The 15,359-nt window shown below is 43.3% G+C and overlaps 1 protein-coding gene across 2 annotated transcripts in view; it reads left to right on the plus strand.

Annotated features, from left to right (window-relative positions):
- Window positions 1-2,946: 2,946 nt before the first annotated feature.
- Window positions 2,947-15,359, plus strand: part of GUCY2F (guanylate cyclase 2F, retinal) — a 50,978-nt gene continuing 38,565 nt past the window's right edge. For both annotated transcript variants that reach the window (XM_074860467.1, XM_074860466.1), the window contains exons 1-5: window positions 2,947-3,416; window positions 4,344-5,146; window positions 6,847-7,148; window positions 8,688-9,042; window positions 13,554-13,638. In XM_074860467.1, coding sequence (XP_074716568.1) covers window positions 4,408-5,146; window positions 6,847-7,148; window positions 8,688-9,042; window positions 13,554-13,638 — 1,481 coding nt within the window. In that variant the 5' untranslated portion in view covers window positions 2,947-3,416; window positions 4,344-4,407. The remainder of the gene's footprint in view (window positions 3,417-4,343; window positions 5,147-6,846; window positions 7,149-8,687; window positions 9,043-13,553; window positions 13,639-15,359) is intronic.

Raw genomic sequence — 15,359 nt, forward strand, 5'->3', positions numbered from 1 at the left:
ATATTATGAAATAATGAGGATGTCTCTTTTGGTAGTGTTTTCTAGTGGAGCCTCTGGGATCTCATTTTTTCCAGTGATGTTCAATAACTGTATCACATTATCTGGAGGAAACAGAAAAATCATTATTCATAAAACTTGCAGATTAGTCTGGACCTCTCATTAAATGTACATATTTGAAAAGTATCCACTAAACTAAAACCAGACAGGTTTGTATACAGCTGGGAGCAAAGAATTCATACCACACTTCCAAGACGGAGGTTTGCATTAAGGAAAGCAGAGGTGGTCTTGAAAGCAGTGATGCTGCAACTGTCTTTATCTAAGCTATAGAATTAAAGTGGATAAAAACCAAATAGGTGATAAAAGATGCCATCATCTCTCTATTCAACACTAAGGAATGAGGCTCACTAATGGATACTGGTTTTAATTTAGCAAAGAGAAGGAAAATTATAAATGAATCTCAAAAGAGCATTGCAAGGATGACATCCTGAAAGCATGCTCTATGGCAAAAGCCTTAAGCAGCTGTTTATTTATTTTACTCAGAGGATGACTAGGATGTGAGCTAATTATGGTGTGTAAATGTCTACAGGGAGGTGATATTTATTGTGCTTCCTGGTTTTTTGTTTCTCAGGCAAAGGCGGAGTGAGAGCCAGTTGGAGGAAGCTGAAGCCAGACACACTAGACATTAAGTGGGTATTTTTAATGTTGAGGGTAATTAACAGTTGGAATAATAGACGTGGGAACCTGGTAGATCCTCCAAGGCTGGAGCTTTTAATTAAGGCTCAGAGGACGTGAAGAAAGGCTAATGTGAGCGTTGCCATACTGCTCTCCCTCGATTTTCTCTATAATCAGTGAAGATAAGAGACTTTTCTGCAGGGACAGTCAGAACAGGAACCAAGTCTTTTCCCTGTCTCTCTCTGCTGGCTGCAGAGGGTTTCCAGAGAAATCAGCTTTATTCAGCGGTACCCTCTGGTATAACTCATTATAAAACGCATTTTATTTCCAGGATGCTTGAAGAGCTCAGAGCAGCAGCAGCTTCTGGGAGGCTGTTTGGCCAGGCTGATGTGGGAGGTCAGACCGAGAGATTAGAGCACCCTCTTCTGCTCTAAAAATTTAAAGCAAACCGATACAGCTGAGGCTTAACCTTCCCATGGGAAATGGTATGTCCGTACGAAAGCGTGCATCACTCACTCACTCCAGTGAGTACAGAAGAGTGTTGGGAATTGATCTGATGGTGCGCAAATAACACAGCTTTACAAAGAAATCCTTGCTCTGTGATGTGGTGGTTGCAGTAACGATGAGCTTAAGATGTGAGGAAAAAGCAAGGTTTGGAGGCATACGCAAGGTTTTAAACTTTAATGCTAGTTCCAGCCAGATGAATTAACACCTTTTTTTTTGGTCTCAGCTGCTTGATTTACCTTATTAGTGGGGCAAATCAGGCAGTGCCAGGACCTGAGCTTGTTTTGCCAAAGTAGCATTTTATCTCCAGTCCTTGATACTCTAAGCATGGGACAGATGTGGTGGAGCTATTTGAGATAAACAGCTTTTCCTATGGAGGATGGATTCCTGCCACTGTTCTTACTTGATTGCAGGAGGGTCTTTTCTTTCACTGGCAAGCAAGAAGCAGAAGAAAACAGAGAAAACAATAAATGTTTCAACCCACTTGGTTATGGATAAATATGAATTGGTCAAAGTAATTGCACTAATAAATAGACGTCCAAGTTGATTATTTTTTAATCTTTCATTGTTTGGTGCCTGACACATTTTTTTCAACACGGGAGATTTTAATGCTACAAACATCCCCTAGAAGTGAGTCACTGTAGTTTTGCAACTACTCCAGGAGACTTTGAGAGTGCTGACCCTGAGTGGAATTAAACTGCAGCACAGTTGTCGATACTGAAAGAAATGAGATAGCAGTGAGCATATGACATATGGATAAAGATATAGGTATATTTGCATATGGATAAATCAAACTTTTAAGTTCAGTTCAAAAAAATCAGACTCCTAGCTGCAAAAGCTTTATTTAATTTCATGCTCTGATTAAAACCTAGTGTCAAAACCTAAGGCACTAGCAGCATACAAAGCAGTTTTCTGAGTTTAGGCTTGATGTTAGCGTGTCTTTTAGACACTTTCCAAATGTGAAACTATTTGGTAATTCCTGATAACTATCTTGAGCTGTACCAGTCTTCAGTGAAGCACGTGTCCAGGAACCTTCCCAGATCTGGGCCGTGCAAGGGAATGAATGAATGGGAGGAAATGAATTAAATGAACAGAGAAAGCTGCTCTCCCCACTGCATCTCAAAGACTTTGTGGCTTCCCTCAATCATTAGTCATGAAGAAATGCTCCTGAACACACACCAATGAGTTGTGTATAATTTATATGATGTCTTTGAAGTTAATACTGCTAAAAGGTTGAATTACAAATGATTCCCTCTAAACCACAAGAACTGGTCTTCTGACCTCCGCTCAATTATTGCAAGGGGCTTCCTAGCTAGGGTAGGTGTGGAGACATTCGAGGTCTTTCCAGGATGACAGTTTTATTGCCAGGTCCACTGCGGAAGGAAGGTGGAAGTGTAGAGAGGGTTATTGGAGGGCTCAGCTGTAGGGCAATATCTGGAGAACCCAGGGAAATAACCAAGAAGACTTTGATGCAGGTGTAAAAATCTGTGTGTGTCATGATGGGTGCAAGAAAGAAATGGGGAAAAGGGGAATGTAACACATCAGCAGGATGGTAAAGCCTGAAATCAAATATTCTGCTTACCCCAAAGCAAAAATAGCTCTTGTCTCTGCTGCTTACAGGGCAGAAGAGGAGCTATCCCTGCTGTGGTACAGAGAGACTTAAGGAGCTGTTCTACAGGGCAGATCCCAGGAGCTAAATCCCACTAATCCAAGGGCAGAGATTTAACATGCCATCCCTACAATTACTAAGTTAGATATGAGTATGTCTCTGCACGGAGGCACTTCAGAGTGAAGCAGCCTTGGAACTCTGCAAGACCTTCATTGAGAAACAAAGGACTTGGGAGGATGTACGTCAAGCCATGAAACCCTGGAGGAGGAGCATGGCCCTCACCGAAAGGGACATAGGAAGCTTTTGACACGGTGTGGAGGGTCCCAGAGCACCCACCCAACTGGAGTGGCCCATGCAAGCAAGAAGTTGAAGGAGGTGGGCACCCAAGCGCACTTGCATGGGAGGCTGACCATGCATCGCCTATCCTTGAGGCGGGACCCATGTCCAAGGATAGCCACTGCCACCGGTGAGAAGTTGCTTCGCTGGTGGGTGGCTCCTTCTGGAGGTCCCTCTCCATCAGGGTAGAGGACCTGCAGGGGCATTTACAGCACACGCTGCATTGCGGTGCTCTGCGTTACATGTCTCGGTGGCTGAGGATCCAGGATAAAAATACTTCTCCAGTAATGAACAGGTAAGCTGGTGTAAGGGGCCTGCTATTTTTAGATTACAAACCTGCTTGGATTGGCAAATTTTCTAAGCCACAGGGTGACACTGTGGATGGCAGGGAGACTGTTGTGGGTTTGCAATTTCTGAGCCTGGCTGAGGTGAGGTTGTTATTCCCAAAAAAACTATGGCTCCTAGTCTTTAGCCAAGAATATTTTAAGCCAAGAGTGAACACAAAGCTTTTGCCATGACAGTTATTTAACAGTTCTTTATCTAAAATCAAATCATAATCCTTCTTTTCCTTCATTTTGTGATTACCTGTTTATCCACCTTTCACTTTGCCAGGTTTAAGAGACTCTGCCATGAGTTGTCCTTGAAAAACCTTTTCAGAAAGTTTTAAAATCATATGCGCATACATATGTATCTCTAAGTATATGTATATATGCGTCTGTATATGTGTGTGCATGTGTGAATATATTTATGTTTGTATGGGCTCTGATTCATATTCAGAACTCACTGAGGATTTTCGACTGGCACAAGTTGCTGGCTCAGTGTGTTTCACCTTTTTATTTTCTTATATGTGTGCTTGTGTAGTTTGGGAATTATCCTTCTGAAGAACCAAAAACATAGTGTATCCATAGGCTGCGTTTACGGCTGCAGACAAAGCAGACTCACTCTTCACTGCCTGGTTTCAGAATACACTGCAAAGCATTTTAAAATGTTTTTATAAGTGTGCCTTTAAGGGCTATGGTATGTCTAACTGACACTGGTTGGACGCCTGTCTGTGCGGTGCAGTGGCTTGTGTGGTGCAGGTCCACGTGTCTGTGCAGGGCTTTGGCACCTCATAGACACGCACCTTGAGAACCGTTGTGTAATTTGGGCTGACTCAGCTGTATCTACATGCATTGAACAAATACGTATACAGGAAGGCAAATGTAATCTACTTTTCTTTCAGCCGCTGGTAATGCACTGCCTGGCTTCCTGAAGAGCTCAGCACAGATCTACCCACCTGTAAAACAATGTCATTTCTCCTACTGTGTCCTAACAGCTTGTTCTGGGTGCTGTCAAGGCACGTTAGATTGCATCAGTTCAACACTGGGAATTCATTCAAGACATTTTTCCAGGCTCTCTGGTGGCTACTGTTGGGAATAATCCTACTTTGTTCACCAGCATATTGTTCTGGTTTTAAAATTGGACTGCTTGGACCCTGGAACTGTGACCCTTTCTTTTCCAAAGCCTTTCCCCACCTGGCTGCCAGGTTAGCAGTGGGACGAATAAACAAAGATCCTTCACTAGATCTTGGCCACAGGCTGGATTATGTGGTCCTGCAAGAAGAATGTGAGACATCAAGAGCTCTGGTTAGATTCATTGACATTGGAAAGCATTCCTCAGCTTTCATAGGCCCTCTGAACCCTGGCTTCTGTGAGGTAGCTACACTTTTAGGGGAAAACTGGAATAAAGCCATCTTTTCATGGATGTGCATCAATTATAATCTGGATTCCACCATCCACCACCGTACATTTGCAAGGACCCTACCCTCTCCAACCCGAGTTTTGTTTACAATAATGAATTATTTTAACTGGGCTCATGTTGGCATCATTGCTTCCGATGAGGATATTTGGATGGACACAGCCAACAAGTTAGCAAGTGCACTCAGGAATGAGGGGCTTCCTGTAGGCATTGTTACATCCATACACAAAGGAGAAAAAGGCATTGAAGACACCTGGAATGAGATTAAAAAAGTTGACAGCATTAAAAGTAAGTGCTTTGAGTCTCATTCCTTTTTATTTCCTCCAAGGTAGGACTGCATTGTTATCCAAAAGGCATAGCTTAACGAATGAAATTTTGAAGTCAAGCAGAATTTTATCTCTGACCCTAATGGATCCAGGGCTTCGTGTAAAAGAATGCTGGGCATTTTGTATGTGATGGAGATAGGGCAAAATAGTCTTCTAAAACATGAAAGATTGGATCCAGCTTGTCTGAAAAAATAATATTTAATAGACGAGTGTCTGTGTTTGACTCTGTCAAGTGTAATGAGAGGTGTATAGGAATTTTTTACATTTATGGTGTTTTGGATTATCAAAAATCTCATGTCTTGATGATGTGTCCTTGCTATCTGTGTTCAGTGAAGGTATCGGAAGTGAAATCCAGTGTTACACATCACATACCAAAGCAGCGGAAGGGCCCTTGTTGATGTACAGCATGTAGTAAAGAATGACCTTTTTTCTCTTGAGAAAATGTGTGAAAAAAGTCATGTTCTTCTGGTTCAGAGCCTTGTTAGGAAGTCTGTGATGGAACTCTGATCCTGGACGTACACCTCTGCAGTCAACACTGTGAATCCAGATGAGGATGCATTCTAGCTAAGACTTTGACTTTTATGCCAAAACTAACAAGGGTAGCAAGGTGCTGTCTAACTTGGAGTTTTATCAGTGCTCAAATATATGCTTGAGACCAAATCCACCTTGGGTGGTTTCATCTCATCACCATCGCAGCTCTCCATGTGAGTTAGAGATGATGGGGTTCTTTCATAATCAGTGGAGAGAACCAGTCCCTCTTCAAACATGATTCATCTGACCAGCTTAAGCTCCCTGCTATGATATGGGATGAATCACTGCCTAGAAGTACCCGTTTCTTTTCTGTAATTAAGCAACCTGAAAAAGCTCTTGCTCACTTCAGCTTCTACTTTGCCAGTGGATGCTTTTTCTCCTAAGGAGAGACCACAGCAACTCTAGAGATCCTGTTCCCTCCTGGTTCAGTAACAGGCAGGTCTCCTTTGCAACTTTCCTTCCCATCATTGCCCTACTTTGCTCCTCTCACTGACTGAGTTTTGAAATGTTGTCTTGAATGAAAGATCAAGAGTGTTTCCTTTCATGAAGGGCTAGTGAGCACCGTGGAAAGACTGTTAAACAGATACACTTGTATTTCAGATCTCCCCAGCAGACATGGGGACATTGGCCCCTGGCATTTTGCAGGCAAAGACGCAGACTCTGGGGCAGTCCAGCATGGGCCAGATGTTGAAACACAACACAGTGCCCAACCTAAAACCTGTATATAGGGTGACAGGGTGAGTGGGTGGAGCTGGAGCACTGTCAATGGTGGTGTTCAGGGCACAAAAAGGGAAATCTCATGTCTCTCAGTCAATGACAACAATGGCCATGACTACCCATCATGTGAGCCTGTGCCTCACTTCTGTCAAAATTTCTCTCCACTCTTCCTTCTGTGTGCCTCCAGGAATGGGTAATGCTCACAGCCTCCTTTGCTAGATGTTGCAGACCTCCAGAAGTTGAACAAAATTGGTGTAGCTCCCAACTTCCTCAGCACATAACATTGGTGGGGGACCATTAGAGTCTGACCTGATACAGCCATTCAGACAGCTCTTTTATTAGGGCAGAGGGAGCTATTTTGTGTTGAAAAACCCAAATGGATTAACAACACTGTCTGCAATCCTTGCGTTTCAGTTATACTCCTGTGCATGCATTCTGTGCTCATTGGAGGGAAGAAACAGGCCACCTTACTCACAAAAGCTCTGGAAATGGGACTAGCAGATGGAAGATATGTCTTTGTTCCATACGACACTTTACTGTACAGCCTTCCTTACGAAACCAACACATTTGACATCTTTGATAAGGACAGCAAGCTCCAGAAAGCATATGACGCTGTACTGACTATCACACTGGAGTCTGGAGAAAGGACTTTCTATGATGCATTCAGGGAAGCTAAAGAAAATGGTGAACTAACCAGGGATTTGGAAGTCACCGAGGTAAATATTCTTTCTCTGTCTTTTCTGGGACCTGGCAACAGGAGACATGGGACAAACAATAGTTATAGAGAAAGTACAGGGGAGAGACAACCCAGACTGCATGCTTTTATTTTGAGAAAAATATGGTGAAAGTCGGATGTGGTCTGCATTCATTTGTAAAGAACATTTCTCCTGGATGTCTGGCAATCTGTCTCAGCTGGTTCAACTGCAGGACCATGCTGGGAATTCAAGACAAAGGGGTTGTCTCTGAGGCTCTCAGATTTGTTTGCTACATGCTAATTGCAGTAGGCCCAAGCTGAAGAGGTGTCTCCTAAGGTGGATAAAGTCCATGGAGTTTGTAAGGCACCAAAATAAGATGTCCACATGCCTGACAATTTGGGGGCATGTGACAGAAAAGCAAAATACTGGATGCTTCTAGAGGGAAATGCTTAGGATCATTGCTGCCTCATTCTTCTTAGCACTATAGTCAAAGTTATTCTTTGCCAGCACAATTATCTAAATATCACCAGTAGCCTATAAAAAAACAAATCAGTTGCTACCTTGTAGACATTACAAGAAGAATTGGGGAATCTGTCATACTGGTGAAGAGCTGCAGGATTCAGCTGAGCTAATCTTCAAATCTCACTATGATCTTTCAGAAAAATTGCAAGTATTTTTAAGGCATGATTTATTAGATCTGCAGGGATGTCTACTTCAGGAGGAGATGAATCATGCCTTGAAAGCATTCCTTTCTTTCCCTTCATTATAATGAGAGCCCAGGTTAACTATATTGAGTGTAGGGTTCTTCACTGTAGGTGTCTACATCTGATCAATGGATCCCACCACAGATGTCAAATTCTATGACTCCCAACAGCACTCCTCATTTTATCACAAGTGTGTGGCTATAATCTCTCTTCAGTTATCAACTATGAAGGACCATGTGATTGCAAAAGCCACCACGTGTGTTTTTAGGGGAGGGGAAAGTTACAGGTTCCTAAATCAAGTCTGGCACGGCAGGGAGAAATGCAAGGAGAAAAGGCTATGGTATCGCAGAGAACAAGTTTGCTGTGGCTCTGCTTCATACTTTTTATACTTTAGGAATAAACAATGTTGTGACAGAAAGGATCAATCCTTTGGGCATGAAACTTTTCCCACTTGGGCAGGGATGCAAGCCTCTGACTTCAATCTTCTATTTGTGGAAGATGCTTTAGCGCAGTGCTTTGAGGCAAGTTGTGATAAAATGCCAGCTGAACATCAGGCTCAGAGTCTTGGCTTTTCCCATGATAAAACAATGTTACATAGTTTTAAAAATATTTTGAAATTGTATTTTTGGAAGCAACCATAAGAAAAGACAGATATTCAAAGTCACACATGTATTGGGTCGATTCAGAGCTACCTTCAACCTAAGATTCTTCAAACCCATTACTCTGTGAGCCTTAATACTCAAGAGTCTCAGTCCTTGAGTTTACAACTTAGCTGGTGGGACATTTTTTTGCAACAAATCTCAAAATAGAGTTTGGCAGCAGTATATCCTGACCTAAATTTCTCCTGTTTTTTTAGGTTTCTCCACTCTTTGGAACAATCTATGATGCCGTTTACTTCATGGCAATGGCTATAGACAATGCTCGGAGGAAAGGAGCCAGAGTCTCAGGAGCTAACATAGCTGAGCACACAAAAAACTTGAGTTTCCCTGGATTTAGTCACTGGGTAGCGACAGACAACTGTGGGAGGGGGCTGAGCAACTACGTGATACTGGACACAGATGGTTTTGGAAACCAGCTCCTCCCAACACACTTGTTGGACATGTCTTCAGACTCTGTGAAGTCCCTAGGCCGGGACATCCACTTTCCTGGTGGAGCTCCACCCAAGCCTGACTGTAGCTGTTGGTTTGATCCAGATGTTCTCTGCACTGGAGGTAAGAAAGACAAAAAAAACAGGGTCAAATGCATTGGGTCCACGTTTCTTATTTCTTTCATTTTTTATCTTACTCTGCATGACTGCCCCTTTAAATTACAGCTTCCCAAAGAGAAAAGTCTAAACTCAAGAAATTAATATAAACAGTCATCATCCTGTTGGTAATGGGAGTCCTCTGCAGAGATCCCACTATTGATCCACAAGACTCTCTTATTGCTTATTAATTCAATAAGGCTGTTGCCACTGTTGTGTGCTGGAAAGGGTTTTCCAGGTCCAACAGTCAACATCTGCCTGTTTTGATAGCAATCACTATATGCCAGAGGCTCTACCCAGCACTGTGTCCCTGTCCTTCTGAGGGACAGGGCACTAAGAGGATTTGTGTTGAAGAGAGCCTAAGAGAGCTGCACAACAGCAGATGTCCTCACCATCTCTCCTGGTTAACCCCACCTTCTTTACCCAGTTAGCTATGCGGCTTTAAGGATCATCAGAGCTCACCTCATCAAGAAAAGATGATAATCATTACTCAAAATAATTTCAGTTACAGAAGACAACAGAGGTGGTAATTGAAGACTTAGGAGCAGAGATATCTGTGCTGCTTCCTGGGTTTGCAAGTCTGGGCACTGATTTTACTTATTGTTTTTAATTTGAGGCAACTGTGGTGCAGTTTTAAAGTCCACAGGGAAGCCAAAATCTCAGGGTAGGATATTTAGCCTCCACTTGACATATTTACTTATAATACTAAGCAGTTACTCCTACTGCTCCAGGATATGACTTAAACAGACAAAATTAACCACATCTACAGAATATTTCATTCAGCAGCTGAGAAAAACATTCCCCTTGGCTCAGCCATAACTGTTTTAAATCAGTGGAGATATACTGATCTTACAGCAGCTTGCAAGCTATAGAAGAAACAAATATAATGCTATCATATATCTAATTTTGCACTGCTGCTAGGAACAGCATAGCAATTTAGCATCCCATTGCAGTCTATGGAAAAATCCCACTGATTTTTAGAGAGATCAGATTTTATGTTCGCACCTTTACAAAAGCATAAAGCTCTAGGCATTTGTCAGTGAAGTGGTAATTTATTATTATTACTAATATTTCAGAGACTGAATTTTATGACTAGAATTAAATCCAGGCCTCAGTCTGGCTTTTGTATGGAGTTAGGGTTGGAGGGGGTGTTGGTGTGAAGCTGCCAGGCTGCTGTGGTTCCTGACCCCAAACCCACCAGAAGTGGGGCTGAGCAAGGTGCTCCCAGTACATGTAGTCACACACATACACTGCAGATGCAGCCAGTCACCGACAGAGTAGCACATACAGGAAAGCAATGTGTTGACAGGCACCACAGCCCACAGCCAGCATTGCTGAGATATGGACATCACAAATGGCCTGATCCTGTTCTTATGCACCACCTAATCAGGCTGCAAGCTTGCTACCAGATCTCCCAACGCCAGCTGCTGCACACATACAAATGCATCCTCTGGTAGGTGGTCCAAACCTGTAATCCCCCCATAGCCAGCTCTCAAACCCTTTGGTGTCTGCAGGAACTGGTTTCCAGACTTGTGGTCTCTCATGGGTTGCAGGCTTTAGGACTTCTCATCTTACCTGTCGATTAGGTTGACGTGAAGTCTACCAATGTCACACACAGGCAGAGAACACATGCACCCAGGAAAAAAAAATAGGAATAGGGCTTAAGAAGAGAGTAGGACAGATTGTGATGATCAGGTGCAAGGTTTGGCTGGAAAAATGCACAACATGCTTATGTGTGATCAGCATCCCCATCCTCTCCAGTATCCCATATTTGATCATGCCCAATCCACCTCCATCCCTTCCTTTCACCAGTTTTGTCCCTTCCTCTAAGCATCCCATAAGAAGTTTCACATGCTCCCACAGTCCCCTTAAAGCATCCCCTAATGAGTTTAACTCAATCTCACAAGTCCCCTCAAGTATGCTGTAAGTTTGCTCTTTCCCATAAGCCCACGATAACCTTGCTTTTGCTTCAGTTATAAAGTTCTGGTTGAGCTTCCTCAAGGATTATCATGGTCCCTGCAATGGTCCATCCATCACTGACATGAGCTCTCTGGTCTTGGTGTTGCCTTCACTATCTCCTATTCCTTTGGGTTTGTTTATCTGGGTGTTTATTTTTTACTTCTCTTGTACTTTTACTGTGTCTCGTTCATCCCAGTGGAATATTGCGCTCCAACCAGCTCTCACTCTCAGCTTACCAGATACTGCTTCAGTGAATGAAATTAGATGGACTTTGGATGTTTTCCAGCTGTGGAAGGGTCCTCATGTCACGATGTGTAACTGTGCCCCCTACTTCAGCAACGGACATGATCAGGGAGAGACCCTTTGCTATTCTTTGGTTTTATGCACTGCCTTTCAAGTACCACATTGCCTTAGAGTCCTCTAAAGTATGGCCAGGCACTTGGGGGTTATAGTATGCAATGGCAATAAGCAAGAGAATATCTCTCAGGATCTTTCTCAAAGCAGATTTGTTCAGACAGTAGAGTCTCTGGGGGCTACCTGAGGAATCCTGAAGACAGCACCAGTAAAAAAACCCTGACTGAATACAGAAGAGAGCATTAACAAACTCCACATGATTCCTACCACACTGTGGTCTGGGTTACAGATTCTCCCTGAAAATGCTAGAAGGCAATGCAGAGATGTGAGATGGGACTTTCACACCCCTACATTTCATTACTGGTTTGTTCAGGAGGCATTTGCTCCTTTGCCCAGCAATAAAACCAATGCATTTCCTAGCAAGCGATCACAGCCCCAGAGCACTAGGTCTCCTGCAAGTCTGCCTCTAAACCGGTCCAGTCCTACCCTTTCCATGTATTTAGCATTGTGCAAGGCCTTTATGGGATGTGTTCTGGCTTCACACTCACACCAGTCCTTCTGGAGAAGGGCACACCTTTGGCAGCTTCCTTGCCTTCTAGGGATAAACATTGGGTTGCTGTCACCTGATCTTATGGGGACTGACTTTGTCCATGCATGAAGAACAAACCATGTCCCCTAGGCCATCTTGGTGTGGTCTTGTTCATTCCTGTACTCAAGGTGAGAACCTCCTGGAGAAAGCTGGCTGTCTCCATTGCACTTTGGTGAAGTGAAACCTTGGTCTGCATCCACACTGTCTGCAAGGTGGAGAAATGGGTGTGAAGTATCCACTCTACTGTGCCCAGATTTCTTCTCAGATGGAGGTGTACAGGGCTAGTTCCAGGCTGGAGCATGAAAGCAGAGTGACTTCTTATATAGATTCATAGTATCATAGAATCAGAATGGTTTGGGTTGGAAGGGATCTTCAACGATCATCAAGTCCAACACCGCTGCCACGGGCAGGGACAACTTTCACTAGAATGATAGAATATTTTGTGTTGGAAGGGACCTTTCAAGGTCACCTAGTCCAAACCCCCCCATCTAGTCGAACCCCCCACTAGATCAGGTTGCTCAAAGCCCCGTCGAACATGACCTTGAACACTTCAAGGAATGGGGCATCTACACCTTGAACACTTCCAAGAATTTACAACTTCTCTGGGCAACCTGTTCCAGTGTATGTGTGAGGACAATAAGGGACTGGGGCCCTGGGCTGAAACAAAAAGTAAATCCAAACACAGCAGGAAAATTTCAGCTAAAATGCTCTGTCTTTTCCTGAAAAGGACACCAATTTTCAAAAATGCCTGCAGCTTTCACTGGGAAGCTCTAGGTTTCAGTGCTTGCAAACAGGCCTGTGATTTAGGTACAAGCGTGACATAGAGTTATGAACCTTTTATCAACCGAGATTTCTCCATGATTGTTTGTGTTTAAGGATCTCTGAATACAGACAGAATAAAATAGAAAAAAAACCCAGAAGACAGAAGAGACAGAGACAGCAAACAGTTCTCACTGGAATTTAGCTCATCCTTTCATGTCGGCTTTCCTTAGTGTCTGGTAAAGATACTCATGAGCAAAGTATCTGTCTCCAGGACTTTCTGTTGATGGGCCTGTTGAAGAAAACATCAACCTTCTCCTTCTCTTCTGTTCTTCTCAGCATTAGAAAACTGTAGCAGGGAACAAAAAATCCCAGATGGGCTGGTGACTCACACTGTCCACCAGTTTGGTACCACATATAAAACTGTTTCAGCGTTTCAGTTCCTGGAGAGAAGAGGGTCAAATGTTCAAAAGTTATGAACTTTGCAGAAGCTGACTCGAAAACTTAATACTTCGCTGTGAGTCCAGTCTTTATTTACTTGAAGAAAATCTCTTTTTCCACTGATCCAGGGGTCTAGGTTTGGTATAGGAAATATGTGCATGGAAATAAATAGTTAAAGTAGCTGAAGTTTCATGTAAATAAAGTCAGCAAGTATTTGTGTATTCACAAATTAACATTGCATAAAAACTGTCCTCTAGCATTCTCCTGGCTGAATATTTGACCTCGTAGTCTAATGGTTTGATGTTGATATTTTTAATTTTATTGCCTAAATCAAAGGGATTTTCTAATTCACTTATTCTTTTCCCCTCTTTGCACAGGGATTGAGCCTAGAGTCATGTTTTTGGGAGCAATGCTGGTATTTGCCCTGGTGCTTTGTGCTGCGGGCCTGGCTTCTCTCATCAGGTGAGAATTGCAGTACGTATTTGATTTGGTGCCACTTTGAGCTTCTGTGGGAGACTTGCACTTTAACCAGCAGTTTGGACCATGTGAACCATACCAGGTTTGACTGTGATCTTTGCTCTCCAGCTACATATCTCTTCACTTTATTAAGTGATAGTGGCTTCAGCACTGTGGGCATTGGTTCTGCAGTCTCAGGAGGAGCCATTTTACCCTTAATCCAGTCCAGGTTTAGAACACTGAAGTCTGTTACTGGAAGGATTAGCTGGATGATGGCTCTGAAGCATTTGGAAGTGCAAAGTGTGCCATACAAACCAATGACAGAAGTCTGCTTTAAGAACATCATGGTGGAGACTGAGTGGGCTGCCATGTTAAATGTCTTCTTCCTTATTCCAGATCATTCTTTCCTGGATTTCTGTCCCTAATATAATTATGTTTCCTACGAAGCACCTAGGCTGACCCTCTTTATTTTCTCCATGTACTAAAGAGAAAGAGAGAGAATATCTCTGGAGAGGGTTTGGAGCAATTAATTAGGGTACCTGTTTATTACCAAGCTGATTCACTCCCTGTTTTGAATTGGAGGCCAGCTCCCTGGCCATTTGCATTGCAAATATGTTAGTCCGGGCATGGGATCTTCAGAGCAAATGGAGTAGTCTGCTGGGGAAGCGACAGTTTCCAACAATTGCAGAGGTCACACTTGCATCCCAACTTTATATCCAAGGTGGACATGAGGCAGCATTGACTGGGTGGTCCAGGAGCTATGGGTTGCTCTTTGGCAAGGACACTATGGCCATAACCTAAGGTAATCTGCTCCAAACTGGCCCCTGGAGTAATCTGTCTCTCATTACTGATGTTGGTGTGGTACATGACTGAAATTAGAGTCAAATTAGAGGGCATATTTACTCAACAGCGGTGAGTTAAGCAGAGCAGGGTTCCTGGATTGTCCCATCCAGCTCTGCCTCTCAAATGTTCCCCAAACATGTTTTCTCTCCACTCCTGAATCATCCCTCCAAACCCAGATGACATAAGGCCACCCAGCAAGAAACACCCCAAACAGTTCCCTTACTTATAACACACAGCTGCTTCTGATATCTTATAATTGGAGGCACTGAGAAGGTTGCCTCCATCCACCCGCACTTTAAAGCCCTGTTCTCTTCCTTGGCCACCAGCCTCTACGATTACGTAAATAAAAGACAATCTTTCTGCCTACTCTACTTGTAAGCTGTTCCACAAGTACCAGACTGTGCTTGGGAAGGCTCAGTAATGAGTAAAGATGTACGGCCATCTGCAAGGGAAAAAAAAAGACTAGCATGACTCAGACAATGATTTATGTTAGGGAAGGGCATGTCTGGAATTAAATTTAAACCACAGCATGGTCTGAGTTCAAACGTGGGAGCTCTGGTCTTAGCTCTGCCAGGGATCTGCTGCATGACCTTCATTATGAGTCACTCCACTCTCTGTGCTTTGCTTTCGGCAGAGGGGTGTTTTCCTCCATGGTTGGGTGAGAAGATATGATTGACCAAGCAAGGTGAAAAGTACTTAAGTGATGAGTTTTTAGCATGAAGCTGAGTTGGGTGGCCTGGGACAAAGAAGTTGGAGAAAGATTATAAAAAATCAGCCCAGGTCGCCATATGGCCAAGGCTACCTCTGAACTCCAAAAAGCTGCCCATGCTCTTCTAAAATACTTGGAGCGGCACATGCAATGGAAATTGTGGTGACCTATGGAT

This window comes from Strix uralensis, chromosome 2 (genome assembly GCF_047716275.1).
Source record: "Strix uralensis isolate ZFMK-TIS-50842 chromosome 2, bStrUra1, whole genome shotgun sequence".
NCBI lineage: Eukaryota > Metazoa > Chordata > Aves > Strigiformes > Strigidae > Strix > Strix uralensis.